This window comes from Quercus robur, chromosome 9, assembly GCF_932294415.1.
Source record: "Quercus robur chromosome 9, dhQueRobu3.1, whole genome shotgun sequence".
Taxonomy (NCBI): Eukaryota; Viridiplantae; Streptophyta; class Magnoliopsida; order Fagales; family Fagaceae; genus Quercus; species Quercus robur.
This window is the reverse complement of record NC_065542.1, coordinates 54903851-54926626: the sequence shown is the minus strand read 5'-3', so window position 1 is coordinate 54926626 and position 22776 is coordinate 54903851. Positions and strand designations below refer to the sequence as shown.

At 33.5% G+C, this 22776-nt stretch overlaps 2 protein-coding genes and 1 long non-coding RNA gene across 4 annotated transcripts; all 3 read left to right on the top strand.

The window, feature by feature from the left end:
* The first annotated feature begins 8246 nt into the window (after positions 1-8246).
* LOC126700140 (uncharacterized) lies at positions 8247-8824 on the top strand. Its single transcript, XR_007647045.1, has 2 exons — positions 8247-8352; positions 8536-8824. It is a non-coding gene; the product is annotated as an uncharacterized LOC126700140 (long non-coding RNA).
* A 4312-nt stretch (positions 8825-13136) lies between these two features.
* Positions 13137-17810, top strand: LOC126701231 (TMV resistance protein N-like). Its single transcript, XM_050399336.1, has 5 exons — positions 13137-13975; positions 14379-15477; positions 15580-15921; positions 16009-17094; positions 17175-17810. The coding sequence occupies exons 1-5, from the start codon at positions 13452-13454 to the stop codon at positions 17808-17810; spliced, it is 3687 nt and encodes a 1228-aa protein (XP_050255293.1). The 5' UTR covers positions 13137-13451.
* Positions 17811-18336: 526 nt separating this feature from the next.
* Positions 18337-22090, top strand: LOC126700123 (uncharacterized). 2 transcript variants are annotated; one of them, XM_050398144.1, is made up of 4 exons: positions 18337-18530; positions 18824-19000; positions 20514-20790; positions 21358-22090. In XM_050398144.1, exons 1-3 carry the CDS (start codon positions 18351-18353, stop codon positions 20562-20564), a joined length of 408 nt encoding a protein of 135 aa, XP_050254101.1. In that variant the 5' UTR covers positions 18337-18350; the 3' UTR covers positions 20565-20790; positions 21358-22090. The 2 variants fall into 2 exon arrangements, with proteins under 2 accessions (XP_050254101.1, XP_050254102.1); XM_050398145.1 differs by lacking the exons at positions 20514-20790; positions 21358-22090 and adding an exon at positions 19082-20428.
* The last annotated feature ends 686 nt before the right edge of the window (positions 22091-22776 follow it).

Below are 22776 nucleotides of genomic sequence, written 5' to 3'. Positions count from 1 at the left end.
GGTTGTTGGATTTGAAAACAGGGGAGGAAATTTGGTGTAGAGCGATGGATTGTGGGTTTGAGTTTGATGTGTTTGTTGGATCTTCTGTTTTGAATTTGTATGCAAAGTGTGGGAAGATGGATGAAGCAATCGTGGTGTTTGATAGGATGCTGAGAGATTGTTGTGAGGGATGTGAAGCGATTTCATCACTTCAAGAATGGGATCTGCTCATGTGGTGACTACTGGTGCAGCCAATGTGCAAAGATTTCCTTTCTCTTTGCTGGATTTTTCACAGCTGGTGTGTTGAAATATCAGGGTAGGATCTGACATCTCTTTAGGAAAGCAAGTTGCTAATATTATAATGGGTAGTGGAAGAGACAAGCAAGCTAACATCGCAATTGCATACTACTACCTTTACGGTGTGTATAGATACAGCTTGGTAACCAGTACAGTGCTTTGAGATGGTCCCATCCAACGTATCCATATCCAGCTGGATTGTTGGCAGAATTTGGGTGTTGATATACATCTGCCACTTTATGAATTTCCCCTTTATACTATATGCATCAGCTAAGTTCAAAGAGCTTTTGTGGAAAATGATACACTTTCTTTATTGCTCATGATAGATGCAGATTGTTGAAAGGATTTACTTATGATTCGAAGGCCAAAGAAAAGGACGTGGGGGGTTTTTTTTAATCCAAACGTCTTCCCATATGCTTAGCATGAACAAGACTGATTTGCCACTAACAGCTCCGGTAATTAATCCTTTTGAACTCTTAATTATTTTTTTTTCTCTTGCTTTCTAGTGTCAAAGGCAATACATTTTTTTCATCTCATAATATGGTGGCTTTTACTTCTGCTGCATGAAAATTCAAAAATTTTGAGGATATTATTTGGTTTGACATTCACAACATGGATTCTCTAACAAAAGCAAAATCGAAAGAATAGACACAACTTAGGGAATTTCATATGTTTATTTTTTCTGGATGCTGTTCACATATCCTAGTATCTAGTTGATAATATTGACTATTACAGAAATGATTTGAAGAGCAGTCCTTTTCCAACTGTATCTGGTAATTCATTTTAGTACATCACTTGTGGCTACATACATACAAACACATATATGTATGATATAATTGAATTTAGTGGCTAGTAGAGGTTGTGAACTCTTCAGATCAGATTCGGTGTATTTTCTTCCCTGTTTTGGGGAAGAATGCCAGATTTCTGAGCTTATGCAAAGGATACAATTCCCTTTTCTTCTTGTAGTCATGGACTAAAGGATAGTGGTGAATGACATATGCTCAAGTGGCTTCTAGATGTGCTCATTAAAATTCTAGGCAACATTAAGAAGTTTGTGTGGAACTATTGCTTGATGGCTGATTGTGCATACCTTTTGTCATTTAGGGGATGTTAAGGGTTATTTTCACTTTTCCTCTGCTTTAGTAAGTGTTTTTGTATTGTATTCACAGCCAATAAGGATTCAACATTTGTAAGGGGTCCACCTCCTCCCTTGGCTTATAGAGGAGAGGGGGATTAACCTCCATAAAGAACACAATTCATCATTGTGAGACACTGTTCATTATTTATCCTTTTCCAATATCGGTAATACTAGTTGCTAGAGGTAGAGGATTCCCTGCATCACCTGTGGTTTTTCACTCTTCTTGTTCATGCAGAAGGGTTTTCCATGTAAACATTGTGTTATTCTCTTTACATTCTCATCATTTACACCTCTAACACTCAAACGCCCGTTTTTGATACGATAATGACATCCAAATGTATGGGTAGTTAACCAATCTAAAACTAGTGCCTTGAAAACCCATTTATAAACCCTAACTATCTCATACATTTATAAATACTTAGCTTCCCTATACTTTTTGATCTTCCCTACCTTGTTGGCATCGAAATTGAAGGCCATAGGTTTACTTTATGCTTGAGCCAATTGGTTTTATGGCCAGCACAACCAAGTTGTCGGCACTCAACAAAAGCAGTGGAGAGGGAGGAGGAGGAGGAGGAGGTGATCTTAGAGAGAGAAGGTGATAACTTTCAGTATTAGAGAGAGAATGTATTAAATTTTGGAAATAAAAGATATTGTTGGTAGGGAGCTCATTTAATGACATGACTAGTAGTGTTTTTTTCACCATTAGATTTCATGAAAATCTATGTTTTAAAAAATGTTAAACTCTTGTAGAGTTACACCATGTGTAACTTGAACCTATCTTATATTTCTATGTGTGTATGTGAAGTAAAGAGTCAATTAATTAGTAATTAAACCTATGCAACTTGGTCTCATATGTCTAAGGTAATTTGGTTGTTATTCTAGCAATGAAATTTACCTTATCTGTCGAAAGACTTGGAAAGGATTTTGCTCCCAGATATATGTGGGGGATTGTAGCCCTTACCTGATTAGTCTTGGTACTTTGAAATTTTCCAAAGTTTGAAACCTGACCAATTATTTTTTCTATTATATTATTGATGATCTCTAAGGTAGTGACGAATTTTGCTGATTTTGTGCTGTTTTCTTGATTAGAAATCTGTGGAAATTATGCTTTTAGGTATTTGGAGTTTGTGCTGAGTTTTCCCTGAAATTGGCCCTGTAAAAGTTAAATTCGGCTCCTTTGGATGCAGGCCTTCTTGTTTTTCTCGGTCCCAAAATAAGAGACTCAACTAATTCCATTATTTTATATTTTCATTGAAAATTTGATCCTAGAAATGAAATGTTGTCAACTCTTGATATGTGTGTATGTATGACAGGTTAGCTCTGTTGAGTTAGTAAAATAAAGTAATAATATTGATTTGTTTCTTTAAAATTTGCAGTAGATGGATTCTTTGATATCAATTGAATATCATTAGTTGTGTTAAGGTTGCCTACCATGACTTCTTCTAGACTCCACAAAAAGTGGAAGTTTTGTGCGCTGGCTACGACCATTATATATGTACTCTTTTTCAGTCTATGAGCATCCAGCTACCATCCTTGAAAATTTGGAATTAGAAACTTCTCCTCATCTTATTTGTCATTTAGAAACCAATGTCATGTTGTTCCATCCAGGTGAATTGACATGGCTCTCCTATATAATATGTGGATCACTTCCAGATTGGTTGAATCAATACAGTTGCATTGAAGCTTCAATTGCTAGTTGTTGCCTAAGCTTGACAGTGCTGAAGTGCGGGCTTTATCACTACATGGCCTTTTTATCAGATAATTGGGGTCTCATTTGTCAATTGATGTTTGATAATAGAGAAAGAAATAAGCAAAATTATAATGGTGAAGCAAGACCTAGTAGAACTAGAAGCTGTGATGAGATATTTCAACCTGAAAGAGAATACCATCGATCCCACGCTTAAAGACAAGGGAAAATGAGTTATAGAATAACCTTCCTCTACTTGCACTGCTACCTTCATTAGTTCTGAGCTCTTTATTTCTAAGTTACTGGTGTGTCATCCACCCTCTAGTCCTCTATCAAAGATTTATTTAAAATAGCTCATTTATTTCCTCTTTTCTTTGTGATTTGACTTTTCCACAGGTAACTTCAACTCATATTAGCATTGCCTCTTTTTTTTTTCTTTTTCTTTTTTCCAAATTTTTGAGGATGAATACTTTAACAATTAGCAGAAATTTATACCAAATTTGTGTATTTCCTATATTTAAGTTTCTTGTCAATCAATTTTCCAAAGTTGCATGCCTATATGATATTGTACCTAGTTATCCTTTGTTTGGATGAAAATAAATAAGTTATTAAGAAGAGATGCAGCACAAAGCCACACACAACATACTTGTATCAACAATAGAATAACTAGACATGATACATACAAATTTAAAGAAGAACAAAATTCTCATCACAAATCCTAGCTTGTCCTAATTATATCTTGACTCTTACTAGGACATCAACTACAATCACGCCAGCATCTAGAATAGACATAACAAATGAATCATGAAACACAACCGCCCTATTGCATAGGACTCCCTGGCTTCACTTGGAGAACAAATAATGGAATATTCTTACTTAGGGTCTGTTTGGATACTGCTTATTTTGCTGCAAATTGAAAACTTATTGCTGAAAATATTATAGCAAAATAATTTTTTTAAGGCAAAACACTGTAACAAAACCCATGGTTGTGTTTTTCAGTTCTTGGTGGTTTGTGAACAATACCTATGGGACCTACTAAAAAAATGCAAAACGCGCATAATGCACAAACATCCTCTCTCAAACGCACACTTATTACGCAGAAATCTAAACATGCTAGTGAAGAAGGTAGCTCTAATAACCTACCTTACCCAAAGACGGTATAGCTTCCTAATATTATTGAAAGATTCATGCCAAGTTTGGGAAATTTGATTGGGATTTTAAGCACACAAGATGACTCTGATTATGAGAAATACCAGGGAAAAATGGTAGCTTTGGCAAATCCAAAGGCTAATAAACTTTCTTCTCTGAATTTTTTGTGTGTCACCATCTTGCCTCCTTTCACATATCTTGGTAGATGCATATACATATACATACATATATATATATATATACACTATTCATTGGCATATACTTGAATTTTTTTTTACGTGCCGTTCTTCTTCGTTATTTCTGAGCCTAGATGATATGATGAGTGAAGTCCAAAAATTGGTAGTATGTGTATCTTCAAACTGCAGGACATGCTCTTCTTGTAAATATATATCCTTTTTCTTGATGTGGGGTTTTACAGGTTTTGGGAAGGATTTAGGCAGTACATGAGTAAGTTTGGTGAATTGGAAAATGTAACATTGGTGATGAAGGTACTGTGAACAATTCCTGTACATGATTTTTTCTATTATAAATTTTTTGCCTAAGGATACTATAATTTTTGGTTTCTATGTTCTATGTTCTTCCTCTGTTCATGCAAATTTTTTTTTTGCTAGTTAATCCTCTCATTTCTTGCTAGTAGACTTAATTTTTTATGATATTTTACCCTCCTAGCCGGCAAGAACTTAAATTTACTTAGTTTTGATAAAATTATTCCATACAAATGAGAATTATAGGTTGATGATTACCTAAGTTCCTACCTACTTCACTAAACTAGAAACTAATATTTTACAGGCATTGGTTTGATGAGCAATTATTGTTTGACCGTTAGTTTCTAGTTTCTTTCATGAATCACATTTTCCAGATTTTCTGTATATTGGATGGTGGGTTTCTTCAGCTTGGTGACTAATTGGTTTCTGCTATGGTAGCAAAATTGCCAAACAAGATGTTCTCATGGATTTGGCTTTGTCCCATTTAGCACTTCAGAAGATCCTTAGGTATTGAGCTGCTAGACAATTAAATTTAATCAGGGTAGGTTGAGCATTATTTCCAATTAAATTATCTGATATTCATGCTGTCAAAAAATTCTTGTAGTTGAACATACCCATAATGAAAGGATACTTGAGGTTCAAGTTGCTACTCAAAGGCAAGTTCTGTTCCTTGCTTAAAAGAATTCTTTTCTTCAAATTGATTACCATCTTGAGGTGGTACCTCCTATATTGCGTTCCAAATCTTTAGTTTTACAGCTTGAAGTTCCCATTGTCTTGTGATTAAATTTTATAAAGAAAAAAAAGACAGCATATAGACTGTTTATATTTGGATGATTGGACATGACAGATGATGGATCTTTTATCTGTCTTGCCTCAGTCAGCAGAATGTGATTAATTGTATTTGTTTAAGTCTCATCCCTTTGGATCCAAAAAAATATTGCATATTTCTTTGAGTTCAATTAAAATTGATATGCACATGTAGAGAAAATTCTTTGTCTATCAATTCCAATGAGTTGGTGTATATTTTAAAATTGTTTGTTGCTTGTCAATTGTCATTCATTAATTCCATAAGATGGAAGTAAGCATCGATATCCTTAAAAATTTCTCCCATCTGCACCCCACTTTATGGGTCTCTTTGCAGTTATTTTTGTTTTGAATGCAGCAAAATTCTTTTCTTGGCTCATCCTTTGTAAAATTATCATATACTAGAGTTGTGCCCCTTTTTGTGTTTTGTTTTTAAATGAAATAATTATGCAATAAATTAGTTTTCTCTTATTTGTTGGTTGCTTGTAAGTTGGGGTTTGGGATTTGAGTATGTGATTTCTTATGCATATAAATCTCTTTACTAATTTTCTTTTATGTGTATTGGCCATACCCAGTAGTGATCCAACTAACATATGGTGCTAGAAGCAGAAATCTAGAAATGTCTCTAACTGAGAGAGATTTTTATGAGTAACACTATGATTATATAATTTCACTTGTATACAATATGCAAGTGAAATTATATAATTTAATATAATTTATATAATTTAATTAAGATTTATTTGGTAGCCAATTCTTGATAGTACTTATGTGTTATTAGATGAAAATATGTATTTAATACAAATTGATGTTAAAAGCCAAAATACATTTCACTTGTATACAATATACAACAAAGCTTGCCCATAATCATCTGCTCATTGCAAAATTACAGTCTGAAATAGCCAACCATTTATTTGCGGAAGAGTAAAGAACCTATGACCCTGGTTTTGTACTAAATTATCTTTGCATTACTCTAAATCAATACATATGTGTTTAAACTTGATTGGTCTGTTGTTTTGTTCCCAAGTTTGCTTTTATGTAACTTATGTTTATTAGCTACAGAAAGAAAAAAGAGGGGAAAAAAACTTAGGCAGCTGGTAGACAAAAGCTATAGCTGCTTTGAAATTGAAAATTAATTAGTTATACTTCAAATAATTATAAATCATGCTCCTTGGTTTTTGTAATTGAGTTTTAGGAGTAATATCTACGTGGATGAAGTATTGCCTATTTGTCTTCACTTCCACTATGCTGATATATTGTGAGAAGCTTGAGTTTCTTTCAAAATATAGCAATTTTGGTGGAACAACCATAATAATCCATGTTAACTAATAAAATTCTCTCTCTCTATTCTCTTGATGCTGGCTCATAGGTACCAATAATGACCAATTTGTTATAAAGACCAACAAGTTACCTCTTACTAGAGAACTTTCTCTATTTATATTTTAATGTTGCAACATATAAGTCTATGACAGAGAATTTATTCAAAAGAGAGTATAAAAGATACAATGCTAAAGAAAAACTAGCCTTAAGTGGACCTCCATTTTGGATACAATAAGAAACAAAGGAAAGTATAACTTAAAAGGAGAAGAAAACAGCATTAAAGAACAAAAATAGTACCAAGACCTATGAAGTCCATATAAAATCTCAGCAGTGAGTGCACTGCTCTTGGCCAGAAAGCCCACCTGCTTTTTACAATAGATTGAAAATATTGTATAAGCTCAAGTGTATAAGCTTAGTATGTTTCTATGCTAAAATCCTGTCCTAAGTGATGATCATCTACATTGATGATATGTTTCCTTATGTCATGGTAGAATGGGTTATTACAATATAATTCGTTGGTTGTTTATTGCTAAAAATACTAATAAAATTATCAAGAAAAACTCCATTTTCACCTGACAGCTTTTACCCATATCTTTTAATGGATTTTATGGTAAAGAGATATTTTGTTTGCATTTTTCGATTTTATATTGTATTATACAGCTCTAGCTGTTTGGCTTGGATGATGATATAGTTAATATAATAATACTTATTCACTCCATGGGGTATGTAGTTGGCTTTTGCCTTGCCATTATATTCCCAAGATGATTTTGTAGTTTCATGGGATAATCCTTTGAAATTGAAATTTATTATATTTTCATGAGAAAGAGCTGTCTCTTATTTACTTGTCCACAGAACATTAACTCACTGTTTTCCAAAGGAAGAAATGGTACTTCCAAGTGTTGTTCTTGAGTTTTTGTTGCTAGAATACCTCCAAGTGTCACAGATGATGATATTTGCAGTTATCAAATTATGTCCTGATCACATTCACCACCTCTTGTTGTTGTAATTAGCAATATCTAGCAAATCCAAATGCTTTTACAGCTGCTTGCATCACAAATTAACACTGTGGGATTGTAAAATAATTAAAATTTGATGGATAGTTGATGATTGTTGCAGTTACTTTATGAACTAAGCTCCAATTTTAGATGCTTACATAATGAAACTATACAATATCCTGTTAACTGTAACAGAGACGAGTGTTTTTTGTGTTTTTGACATTTTTCTTTCAGGTTTAACAATTACTTACACTAAATTATAATAATAAGCTGTTGTAATATAATTAGTTAACTTCTTCGAGTTTCTTGCTAGTATATTGCTCTACATTGAACTGCGCACATTCTCATGTTTTTTTATAGTGAAATGTTGACTTTTAAAGTTGCTTGCATTTCAGGATCCAGTGACAAAACAACGAATTGGAATTGGAGTCAAAATGTATAGAGAAATGTAGAAAGTGCAGCTAGAGTTTTATAAAGTTTTTGTATTCTGGTTTTATTCAGGTGAATTTGTAGAAAACATATAGTGTTAATTTAATTAAGAGATTTTAAACTAAGTACAGTGTTTAAGGTGTAGTTTGGAAGATTGAAAATTGTGGAACTTCATCCTTTGTTGTATTCTGTATTGTGTCTGCAGACAAATTGGTCTTCCATTTAACCTCATTTTATTGCCTGGTTTGTTTACAGATTCAGTAGACCAGATAATGTCTGAAACACATGAACTTAAAGGTTCTACAGTTGCTGTGGACTTCATGACTCCAAACGTGTCTTATTTAATGTGCTACTTCCAACTTGTATTGAAAATTGAATTCTCTGTTAAGGTGATGGTAGACCTGCATGTTCCGCCTGAGATAATTTGTTTATGCAAATGGTAGTAGTTGTGTTTGTTATATAGGAGTAATGCTTCGTTAGCATTTTAAAAACAAATTTCCTTATTGGCTAAAATGGCAAAACAAAGAGATAAAATGTTCTGTCTGGTGATGGTTTTAAGAAGTTATTTAGATGTAGAAAAATTAAAGTTCTAAATTTTAGTAGAGGTACCTATCAAAAAATTCAGTAGAAGCAAAACATGATTGCTTTTGGCAGCAAATTTTTTAACTATTTTCTTATTTGTTCTATAATGATTGTTAATTCATTGCCATTGCTGTTTCTATAATGAGATTCACCATGAATGTGAGAAGAATAAGCATCATGTCATCGTGTTTCAGAAGCACCCAATAATTTACCTATAACACGTGAGTCCCTGACCACAGCAAAAGACACTAATTTTACTGAGTCAACCTATGTATTCTTACCAAAGTGTCATACCATAGTGTTACGGACATTGGATACCAATATGATACAGTATCAAGAAGTAAACAAGGCAAATCTTTAAAATGTAGGACCTAGACATGGCAAGGGCCTAGGAGACTACAACATATATATCTGACATTTTTGTTCTCATGATATTCTCCTTGAATTAATTAAATTAAGGGAAAAATTATTGGAAATATAAAGGAATACCACTTCAATGAATATAATTAAATTCTCCTTAATATAATTCAACATGTTACCTTTTCTACAAGCTACTTATCATATTAAAACCAACTCACATATTGGCATTGCAGCATAATTGCATCTACTCTCAATTGCCATCACCATCGTCTTGAGAACTGGTCGTGTGTAATTTTACAATTAGAGAGCTTTCATTGTAAAGGCTAAGCAGATCACTTGTATTCAATTGTAAAATCTTATATTGATGAAATTATAGCAACAATGTAGATGACTAAAATCTCAAGTAATCTATTTTATTTTTATTTTATAACATCCTAGAATAATTTGTATTTTGAATGGGCACAATAATAAAGGGATCACTATTCACAAGTAATTCACTCAAATAAATCCAGGAATATATTCAATCGTATACTCCATTTTATAAAATGATTAAGTGGTTGACTATAAATAGAATGGTAGAGACTATCTCTTTACAACTTTTTACAAGAACTTAAAAATTCTTTGTAAAATTTAGTGTTCAATTTTTTTTTTTTTTTTTTTTGGGGGCCAAACAAACGCATGTATTAAAGAAACGAAGTCCTTACAAACTGACTCGAAAGAGTATCAAACTTTATAAAAAATGATGGAGTCAATAAAGCCAACTTTTTAAATTTCACTTGTCACTTCAGTACTATTTTTAATTATTTTATCAATTTATATAAATTTTTTTATTAGATAAATCCTACAATAAATCATCCTTAACATTTCCCTTATAAAAAAAATAAAAGATGAGGATGAGGTTCCTTGTACAAAATTGAGTGTGCAAGTGGCCCTCCATTTCCTGGTTTTTTTTATTTTTATTTTTTGGGGCATTTTGGATAGCTTCCAGATATTTTTTTTATGTATATGGTCTGCACAGATGGAGCCCATGTGAAAAAAAGTAGCAAAAGTTGGGTTTGATAGTCAAAGAAAGCAGAAGGAGAAAGTGACAGAGAAAAAGGGGGAAAAAAACAAAAGGAGTAAAGCATAATTTTATGCATATGGTCTGCCCACGTGAAAAAAAGTGGAGATTCTGGCCTTTTACCCTTAATTTTTAAAAAAATTGGCAATATGCCCCTGTTTGCAAACTATATAGGAGTGTGCCCCTGTTTCGATACTCGATTATCTTAAAATCGAGTTCAATTAAATACTCGATTTGTAGAAAATCGAGTTATGCCCGATCAAACTTTAAAAAAAAAAAAATTTGCATGGAACTCGAGTTTCAGAAAATCGAGTTCCATGTGAAAAATAATTTCATAAGTGTGATCGCCCCATATTCAAGGAGCCCTATAGTGGCGTTTTTAAGCCCTATAGTGACGTTTTAAAGTCCTATAGCAGCGTTTTCCTGCAAATTTTTTTAAAAGTGTGATGGCCCATATTCTGGGTGCCCTATAGTGGCGTTTATAAGCCCTGTAGTGACGTTTTAAATCCCTATAGCGGCGTTTTCCTACAAAATTTTTTTGCAAGGGTAATTCGCTCAGTTCTGGGAGCCCTATAGTGGCGTTTTTAATCCCTATAGTGACGTTTTAGGGCCCTATAGCGGTGTTTTCCTGCAAATTTTTTTTATAATTCCCCATACCAGGTTCAAGGGGCCCTATAGTGGCATTTTTAAGCCCTATAGTGACGTTTCTGAACTCGACTTCCCTAAAATCGAGTTCCATGCTTTTTTTTTTTTTTTTTTAGTTTTATTCTGCGTAACTCGATTTTCTATGAATCGAGTATTTCATTGAAACTCGATTTTAAGTTAATCGAGTATCGAAATAAGGGCATATCCCTATATAATTTCGAAATAGGGGCATATTGCTGAATTTTTTAAAAATTAAGGGCAAACGGCTAGAATCTCCGAAAAAAAGTAGCAAAAGTTTGGGTTTGATAGTCAAAGAAAACAGAAGAAGAAATTGACAAAGAAAAAGGGGGAAAAAACATGAAAAAAAAAAAAAAAAAAAAAAAAAAAGGAGTAAAGCATAATTTTACAAATTATCAATCACAAAAAAAAAAAAAAAAAAAAAAAATTGAATACTTATTTATTATCTTATAACCAGTATCAATCACATTCACTATAACATACGTTTATAAATTTTTTTAAAAATGATTGTACTTTTAACATTTTTTAAAAAATATATTATCGTTCAATTAAATATCCCACAGTTTTTAGTGACATTATTGTTCAATAAGAAGATTTAAAAATATTATGTCAATGAATGTAGTAAGTCTCTATGAGGTATTATTATCTCATTAAGACCACTCACATATTGGCATAGTAGCATAACTACATTTACTCTTAATTGCCATTACCATTGTCTTTAGAAGTGGTCACGTGAGAGATGGAAGACTTCATTGTAAAGGTTAAGCAAATCACGCGCTTGTATTCAACTGTGGATTCTTGTATTGTAGAAATTATAGCTATAACGTGGATGACCACTTAATTAATAGAGAAGTACATATATCATTTCATATTTATAGTTTTGACTTGCTAAACATTTCTTTTTTATTTTAGGACAAAGTTTGACTACAAGTACTCTACTAATTATATTTTTATTGGACGTGAATTTTGACTAATTGGATCACATTTTCTTCTTATATTCTTCATGTTGCAAAATTTTCAAAAATTCAAAGATCAATAGTTATGTCATTAATCACATGCTTAAATTTCAAGTATTTGTAATTTAAAATTATGCATAAAAAATAAGATTATGGGTAAAATAATAAATAATATATGATTGACATGAGTGTTAAGAACTTAAAAACATACAATTTAACAATAAGAATTTTAAAATATATAACCATGTTAATTTTTTTTTAGTAGGAGTTATAGACATTTGGCTATAAACAGACTTTTCAATTTTCCTTTATTTTATAGCATCTTGAAATAAAATGTATTTTGAATGGGCACAATAAAATATAGAGGGGCTAGAATCACATAATAAAGTTTTTATTTATTTATTTTAAAAAGGGTTATTTTGCCTAACAAGTCCTTTTAAAACTTGCGAAGAAATCAACTTTTAGAAAGTCAAGTTACAAACAAGGCTATTTTTCCTAGAGAAGTTTCATAAGAATCTATTTGATAATTTTTTTTTTACTGTTTTTAAAAAATCATTATTTAGCAAAAATGACTTATGGAGAGACCAACATTTAATTTTATACTCTATTTTACAACATACTTAAGTGGCGGACTAAGTAGACCATTTTAATTTTATCACTTTTTCAAAAAAAAAAAAAAAAAATTCCATGGCTCACGGTAGACCATTTTAAATTTTTAATAAATTGTGAAATTGAGTAAGTACAATTTCCATTCGATTCCCTGTAAAAGTTGCCCTTGTCTTTTCCGAGTGTTTTCCTTTTATTTTTTTGATTTAAAAAAGAAGAAGATAAAAATGTCCCGTAAAAAGGCCTGGGGAAGAAAAAAAAAGCATTAAAAAGACATTCTTGTTCATCCCGATTCCCGACAATTTCTAGTGGGAGGGCCACTTGCCCTCCCCTTACTTTTATTTTTTGATTAAAAAGGAAGAAGATAAAAATATCACGTAAAAAGGCCTGGGAAGAAAAAAAGCACTATAGGCTATGTTTAGATAGAATTTATTTTGTGAAAATTGAAAATTAAAAATTGAAAACACTGTAGTAAAATAATTTTTAAATATATGAATAGTACTGTGTGACTCATTTTTAATGAAAAAATTGATAAAAAATGAGATTTGTGAGTTAAAATAATCAAAAGATGCGGTTACTATTTATGAATAGTACATATATAGTAACCGTTGTCCCTGAAATGAGTGCTGCAACAAAAGAAAAAAAAAAAGTGAAAACACAGAAGACACAGACGGCACAAACACAACACGTATCCAAACCCCTCCTAAAAAGACGTTCATCCCAACAAGTGGGAGGGCCACTTGCCCACGGCCAATCCAACTCTGACAAAAACTAAATGGAAGTGATTAAAAATGAATGGTCGACCCATCTTCTCACTCTTAATACAAGTTACAAACACCTACTTCCATATGCGTCAACCAAAAGGCTTTCTCTTGAGGGTTTTCAGTCAAACTAGTAATTTTATGAATCTGTAACCTCACTGTTCAAGCTCATCCATTTCCTTTATGGCTCTTCCTCCATCATCATCATCATCATCATCTTCTTCTTCTACTTCTTCTACTTCTTCTTCTTCTAAGAGATGTAAATTCGATGTATTTCTCAGTTTTAGAGGTGAGGATACCCGCAAAACATTTACAGACCATCTATATACTGGTTTGAAACAAAAAGGAATATCTGTTTTTAGGGACGATGAAAAACTTAAGCAGGGAACATTCATTACCCCAGAACTCTTGAAAGCAGTAGAAGAATCGAGGTTTGCTGTCGTTATTCTTTCAAGAGACTACGCTTCTTCAAAGTGGTGCTTGATTGAACTAACAAAGATAGTTGAGTGCATGGAAATGACGGGATTGGTAGTTCTACCTGTTTTTTACTATGTAGATCCTAGTGATGTGCGGAATCATAGAGGTACTTTTGGAGAAGCCTTTTCCAAACATGAAGAGAGCTTCAAGGATAACATTAGATATGTACAAACATGGAAAGATGCTTTGACTAAAGTTGCCGATCTTGCTGGATGGGATTTAAAGGATAAGTATGAATTTCTTTGGAATAATGCTATTTATAGTTAACTTTTTTTTTCTTTTTCAGAATTTATTTATTATTATTTACTTTTTATTTATTTATTTATTTGGCCACATGATAAGAGAGTATTTGACTATTTATAGAATAACCTAGACTAACCCTATTCTAATCCTAGTAGGACTAGATTCTAGACATACAAGTACATACTGTACACAAACCTTGCAACAAATTTGGTCACTAATAGCTCTAAAATTGTCTCCATAATACATCTAGTAGTGAATTTCTAAATATAATGAGGCACTGTCAATGTGGCTCAATGTAGCTAAGATTATGTTTATGATGAATGTTTTGTCTCTAAATAATGTGGCTAGCTTTGCATCATAAAAATTATTGTTTTGCTATTTTCTTTGCAGGCATGAATCAATAATTATACAAAAAATCATTGGAAGGATATTTAGTGAGTTGTATAACAAACTCCCATGTGTTTCTGAGGACCTTGTTGGAATGGACTCCTGTGTGAAGAAAATGTTAGATTCATACATAAGTGAAGGGTTGGGTGGTGTTCGCTTTGTTGGAATATGTGGGATGGGTGGAATGGGCAAAACAACCCTTGCACTTGAAATTTATAGAAGAATTTCAGGTAACTTTGAAGCTAGAAGCTTTATTGCGAATATTAGAGAAGAAACTAAAAATCAAGGTCTAGTTTCTTTACAAAAACAACTTCTTTCTAAGATCCTCATGGAAAGTGAAATAAATATATGGGATGTTTATGTGGGAATCAATGTTATAAGGAATACACTAAGTAATAAAAAAGTTTTCATTATTCTTGATGATGTGGATGGAGAAGAGCAATTAGAAGCATTGGCAGGGAAGCATGATTGGTTTGGTCCTGGAAGTAGAATCATTGTAACAAGCAGAGATAGCCATTTATTGATAAGATGTGGTGTGGATTACATATATACAGCCAATGAATTGAATAACGATGATGCTTTGCAGCTTTTTAGTTGGAGAGCTTTTCATAAACCTCATCCAGAAGAAAATTATGTGAATTTGTCTAAGGACTTTGTGAATTATGCTAAAGGCCTTCCTTTAGCTCTTAAAGTTTTAGGTTCTTCGTTGTTTGCTAAAAGAAAGAATGAATGGAAAAGTGCCCTAGATAAACTAAACAGAGAACCTAATAGAAGCATTTTGGATATACTACAAATAAGCTTTGATGGGTTAACAAATACACAAAAAAGATTGTTTTTAGATATTGCATGTTTTTTCAAAAGGGAGAACATAGATTACATAAGAGATATATTGGAAAGTTTTTGCTATTACCCAGACTACAATATTGGTGTTCTTAAGGACAAATCTCTCATAACTATTGATGACCATGGAAGTTTGTGGATGCACGATTTGCTACAAGATATGGGTCAAGAAATCGTTCATCGTGAATCTCCTAAAGAGCTTGGTAGACGTAGTAGGTTGTGGATTTATGATGATGTCATTCATGTATTGAAGAATAATATTGTAAGTCAACTAGTACAAGCTTGAACTTAAAGAAGTATTTATGTTTATAAATTTTTCTGAGAATTTACCAATTATTTTAATTTCATTGTTTTTGTTTATTAGGGAACAAAGGTAGTTGAAGGCATAATGCTAAACATACCTATTCAAAAAGTGGAACACTTGAGTGCTGAAGCCTTCTCAAAGATGAAAAATTTGAGATTGCTTAAAATTAGTAGTGAGAAACTTCCAGAAGACTTCATAAATGGTACTATGCAACTTCCAAAAGACCTCATTAGAGGTAAGGTGCAACTTCCACAAGGCCTCAGTTATCTTTCTAATGAGTTACGTCTTCTCGAATGGCATGGATATCATTTAAAATGCTTACCAACCAATTTCCAACTAAACAAACTTGTTGAATTGAGAATGCATTGTAGTGGCATCAAACAACTATGGAATGGAAATATGGTAAGATTTTTAGTTATGCAAAAGTGCATTTTATTCGTTTCATTAAGGCTTGACTTTATCTAATAATTTTTTTTTGGTTTATAACAGAATTTAGACGAGTTAAGACTCATTGACCTAAGTGACTCTCAAAACTTGATTGAGATACCAGACCTTAGTGGAGCCCCGAAGCTTAAGCAATTGATTTTTCGACATTGTACAAGACTATATAAGATTCATGCATCTCTTGGAGATCTCAAACAGCTTATTCGATTGGATCTAAATGGTTGCAAATGTCTTAAAAGTCTTCCTCACAAGATCAGCTCGGAAACACTTGAAATTTTCGATCTTGGTGGTTGTTCAAGACTAAAGAAGTTACCAGAAATTGTAGGAAATATGTCACGTTTGTCGAAACTTTGTTTGTGTGAGACAGCTATAAAAGATCTACCATTATCAGTGGAGCATTTAATTGGCCTCATTGAATTGGATCTAAGAGACTGTAAAAACCTTTCAAGTCTTTCGAATGCATGTTGTTGTTTGATGTCTCTAAAAATTCTCACTTTATCTGGCTGCTCAAAACTTGATGAATTACCAGAGAATTTGGGTAATATTGAAGGCCTTGAGGAGCTAGACCTGAGTGGAACTGCTATAACAGGGCTTCCTTTATCTATTGTTCACTTAAAAAATCTCAAAATACTATCTCTCCGTGGATGTGTGGGGCTGTCATCTAAATCATTCAATAAGCTCCTGAGTTTTCCTTTAATGCAAAGAAAAAGAAGTCATGATCCCATGGGCATGTTAGAGTGTTCTTTACAAGGCTTATGGTCTTTGACGCATCTGGATTTAAGTTATTGCAATATTCAAATGATTCCTGATGTTCTTGGGACCTTGTCATCTTTAAAAGAATTAAATCTAATAGGAAACAATTTTGTTTGCCTTCCTGAAAGTATCATTCAACTATCTAATCTGCAAGACCTTTTTTTGAATGGTTGCACTCAACTTCAAATGTTGCCCAAGCTTCCATTAAATATGTATTTTATTGATGCAACAGGGTGTACCTCACTGGAAACATTATCATTAAGTCCAGATTATGATTTTCGGCCGAATGTAATATATCTTCTCAATTGTGTCAAATTGATTTATAATCAAGGCAAAGGTGACTTCTTGTCAACAATTCTAAGACATTATATCATTAAGGTCTGTCTGTCTCTCTCTCTCTCTTTCTTTCTCTCTTGCATGTGAGTGAATTTCTAAACATCATGATTTGTTTGTTTCAGAGATGCCGTAACATTGATAGTTTCGCATATGTCACAATTCCTGGAAGTGAAATTCCGAATTGGTTTAGGCACCAAAATGTGGGGGCTTCAGTGAATCTGCAAGTGCCTTCACATTTATTATTAAGTAGCAAATTTATGGGAATCGCTGTGTGCGCTGTTTATATATTCCACCAGCATCATCCACTTCTACAACTTCATATTCAAAATACGCATGGGCTTCGTTGTTCCGTTAAAGTCAACGGATATCCATCTTTCGGAGTGCCGCTTCCTTTATCGGTGGAATTTGGTAAGATTGAATCATATCATCTTTGGATCGAATATTATCCCTTTACATGCTTCGAAAGCTACTGGAAAGAAGAATTGGATGCTAATGAATTCACCCAAATTGAGGTTACATATGAAATTTTCGGTCCAAGCTTGGAGGTTACGAAATGCGGAGCCCATTTGATATTTGAGCAAGACATTGAAGATCTCAAACAAACTAAGCCTGGGTCTAGCAGCTGCACTATCACTCCTTATTATGAGGATGATGATTTAGGAGATTCAGAGAAAGCGGTGATGATGAAATGGATAGAGCACCCTAATCTAATTGAAAACTGGATTGGGAATTCATGCATACAAGGACAAGGTGACTGATTGTGAGTGAGGAAAGAGGAATCCCAGTGAAAGTGGCAACTTTGATGAATCTGCACAGTTGAGAAACTTTTTGTTTTCTCTTTGATTTTTTTTGTAAGTCACCTTTTTCTCTTTCTTATGGGACTAGTTTGCAATTGATTGTGTGTTCATCATTTTTGTTCAATTATGCTAGAGGGTAAAATCAGCACTTTTGTTGTTCTATAGTATTTGCTACAATATTTTGCATAGGAATAGGAGAATACAATTGAATATATGCAGCCCCACTTCAGTGTTGTTGTGTAATCAAATGGAAAGTAGAATATTTGGACCCTTTTGAAAAAAAAAGAAAAAAGGCACGTGATTTTGTTTTTCTTCATCACATTAACCCTTTTGAAATCTGAAAACGGAGTCAATGATTTTTTATTTATTTTTTTCTGTTGTATGAAGTTTTGGAAATTTGCCTTTTGGTTTTCAGATTTTGTGTTGAGTTTGCCCAAGAATTAGAAACTTCTCATCATCTTATTTGTCATTTAGAAACCAATAGCAGATAAAGAGGCTACAATGCTGGATGGCAGAGATGTTCGTACTACCCAGAGCACAGGGTTTGGTGCTTACTACAACGACCACTACAGTGTCTTTGAGTGTCTGGGGTTGATGCTGATGATGATGGAGAGTGGAACTGGGTTTGGGGCTATTTCTGTTTCGCTAAAAGGAAACTTGAGGTTAAATAGTGTGAAAAGGGTAAAAAGCTTTTGAGTCATATGGGCTGAAATAGCAGTTCCCGTCCCGACTTATTTCTTGAGTTCTTAATTTTTTGGTTTCCCTTCAACACACACACACACACACACATATTTATTTGTTTCTTAAAATCCCATAATTTTCTTAGAAACTTTTCAGAACACATAAGCGCAGCTCTAGTAAGCCAGTTGTGTTTGGCTTTGCAGGCAATTTCTTTCCTTTAAATAAAATGTATTTTTCCAAGAAAATAGGACCTTATTGTGGCTTACGTTGTTTTGTATATATGTTTTCTGAAGGTACCACTTGGAGCTATGCCGGAAAGCTTTGGAGGAGAATATTGTTGTTTATTTGGGGACAGGTTGTGGGACGACCACATTGCTGTACTGCTTATACATGAGCTGGGTCACTTGACAAGGAAGCCCCAGAAGAGCATATGCATCATCCTTGCCCCTACGGTGGCTCTGGTTCAGCAGGTAAGCTACTATCTATCATGTTGGTTTTGTAATTTGATAATTAGTTTTGGCTTGTAGTTAAGTTTGAGACAATATTTGTAGGCTATATGGCTGGTACATTGCACAATAATGAAGTGATGTGCTCTTTGGCTTGGCTGAAGTTGTAGGTATGTAGGTCGTGAGAAGCGGGTAGGGCTGTTGCTTTTTAGTGCTTATGTATGGAATTTCTCATTGTGATTCTAGATTTTAAGAAGGGGCATTCTAAATCTAGGTACTTCAAGTTCACAATGGAAGGGAGTTTGGCATTTTATCATCAGAACCATGATTATACTATGAACTGTGAACTCATGATCCCTTGAAATATATAAACAAAATCAAGATAGGGCTAGACTACCAAATAGTACAAAAGCATCAATTCCTAGAACCCAGGATTCAATTCCTAGAAATTGACCAACCTTGATAGTGCAGAAGTTTGGGCTTACTCTTTAAACAGCTAGGTGATATGTATTGTAAGCAAGCAAATAAAGGATTGTGTGGCCTCTTTATCTGTTAATTGGGGTCTCATTCGTCAATTGATGATTGACAATTGTGAAAGAAAAATGCAAAACTCTAATTATGATTTATGAGGCATGACCCAGTAGAACAAGAAGCTCTAATGAGGAATTTCATCTTGAAGGACTGAGACAACCCCACTGATACCCTTCTTAAAGATATGGGAAAACAAGTTTTAGAATAACCTCTCCACTACTTGCACAGTTGCCTTCATTACTGCTGTGCTCTTCCTTCTGTCTTAAATTTAAATAAAATATCTCATTTATTTCTAATTCTCTTTGTGATTTGGTGAGTAATGACTTTTCCATCCTTTCACTCATAATAGCACTTCCTCATTTTATAATAACTGGAAATTTTACCGCAAAATGGGTATTCACTCTTCAATAATTGATAGATTAACATTGCCAAAATGTATATATTTCCTATTCTCTTGGATAAACATTGTAATAGACAGCTTAAGAGGTTCGAGACCATTGTTGTTTGTTGGTTATAGTTGAATTAGATTGGCACTGATGGAAAAGAAATTTAAATTAGAATATGTGATTGCCAGCCCTTTACATCATTTTAAGTGGTCATTGGAAGTAACAACTGAGAGAAGCATACTGCTTGTGTGTATGATCTATGTGATTTTGGGTCCAATGCTAGTGTTCACAAACACTTTTATGGGATAATGTCCCAATATGGAATTTTGTTGATAGATCTCATGTGCATGATTTATATTGTTCTCTGCATCTCAACCTGCACTGGAAAATGTATCCTCAAGATTTAAATGAGCCCATATTATTCCTTAGTTTTGGTTTGGTTCTCCATTTTACAGGACATCAGATAGTTCTGCTTCCAGTCATTATGGATATCCTTATTGTACATTAGAAAATATTTACAATGCTTTGCTAGTATATTGGCTCCCAAGCTGTCAATTTTTAAAATTGTTTTTTTGGGGGTGGGGGGTGTGCATATTGCTGTTGACTCTGCTCTCCTGCAGACCATGCAGACCATGCTGTTGACTCTGCTCTCCTGCAGACCATGCTCATGAATTGACCATTATCTTCTGGACGTAAAGAGGACTTGCTGATGACTCTGCAGAAATGGTGGTTGGTTCTCCTTCTGCTGATGACTGTGCTGTTAAGCCTTTGACGAGTTCAGCTGCTAAGTGGAGAAAGAGGCTTTTCACAGGATGTATTCGAATTGAATCTACAGTTGATAATATGCAGTTGCATTTCAGTCAGTTTAGCTATGTTTTGGACGTGTATGTTCCTAAGGTAAAATGTAGTTGATTTATATGTGGTTTAATTGAGAATGTGTGGATGGCTAGCTGATGAAAATATTACTGCATTGTTTTTCTTGACAACTTCTTTCTAAATGCTTCAACCATGCTATGAAGCATGTGATAAGATGTATTGTTAAACCAGCTTGGGGTTCAAGTTTTTAAAATGGGCTTGCTTGTAGAGTGGTACTTTTACCAACTTATCTATATAGCAAAAATTCATTATTGCGCAATGCTGAAATTAAGATGTTCAGATATGACTACAAGAGGGAAAAGGAACACATGATGAACACTTAGAGGTAACACCAATTGGAAACAGATGAGATATTCTGCCAAATTCATCCTGGGACAAGAATTGAAAATTCGTAATTTCTCAGAGGCTTTTCTTGGTATTAATTGTAATTGATTGCTTGGTTTTTCATGTTGCTATTTGCACATCATGTAAACTCATTTTGTACAGTAATTGCATATTCTGTGTTATATATTAGTATTTATCAGATCCGTTTTGGGTGTTGCCCATATGTTATTGGCATAACTAATATCATAATGCATTTTGCTTCAGGATGAAAGAAAAATGGGTCATAGGGGGTTCGGTTTTATGACATTGTCTGATGAAATTTCAGCGGAGTACACTTATCAGAAAGTACATAGGATACGTGGGCAGACGTGTGCATGTTATCATGATATGTGATAGACAGGTGCTTGGGTCCAATAGGCACTCATTTGGGTAGCTGACTATCAAAGGAAAGAGCCTCAGAACTTTCTTGTGCAGAGTGGTTTGGTGGGCTACTGTCTATCACATATGGTCTCAGAGAAACTTAAGAATTCATGGAGAGGTCAAAACAGAGGAAATTAAAGTGAAGAGAATGAGAAAGGATGTTAAGTTTAGAATGATGTTCAAAGGAAGTAAATGCAACTCTATCCTAACCTAAACAGAGTTATCTGTTATAACTGGAGTGTACCACATTCCATCATTCATGGCTTCTGCTTAAAAGTTTTGCTAGTAGCTGGGTTTGTGATTGGTCTTATTTTTTAAAAGAAGATGTTGGGTAAGATAACACCAATCTGATGCTGTAGTATAGTCCGAAGGCTCATATCTCTATGTAAAACTGGGTTGGGATGATGTAACACTGTTTTCAAATGGAGATGATCTTTTAATGTATAGGTCAGGGCAGATGCTGTTGTTGTAGTGGACTACCTGAAGTCTCAGTGTTTTTAGTGTTTCTGCTTTGTAACAATAAAAAGTTATGAATTATCCAAAAAAGATAGAAGAATGCTCAATTCCATATATATATTTTGTGGGGATGCAACAAAAGTGTCTGTAGGGGCAAGGACAAGCACCCAATCGTTATTGCATTTGTCATCATCTTCCCGCTATAGCACCTTTGTATTCCATCCTAATATTTTAAGCCAAATATTTAATTATTCTAATTATGTTCTAGACTTGATAGATATTATCATACACAGTATTGCATAAATAAATAAATAAATAAAATAGATGAATACATAATTTAGTTATCTAGGGAAACCAATGGAATAACAATTCCAAAGTAAAAACCACTGTTGGGGGCTTAACTAACAACCATAAGGAAAATAGCTCTACTATGTAAATTTAAATATATACAATAGGCTTAACTTTAAATCTATTACTATCATATGTGTTATTTAGTAAAGTGACCACATGTAGCTCTAAATTGATTGACTCTTCTACAAATGAACTCTGTTGAACGTGAACACTCACGCATGACTTCCAAGTACCCATTTGAAGATTAACTCCAACAATTCTTTTTTTATCGAATGCAATAACTTCATCTTGATCACTAGATCTTCAAAATCATGAATTTGGATCTCCAATTGATGCTTTAGAGAGTACCCAAATATCTCCTATGATTGTGTACACCACACAGTTTTACAAAGTCTTGAAATATGTGTCCTAGGGTCACTTTTATACATTCACTTGAAAACCACTAAACCCTAGGCT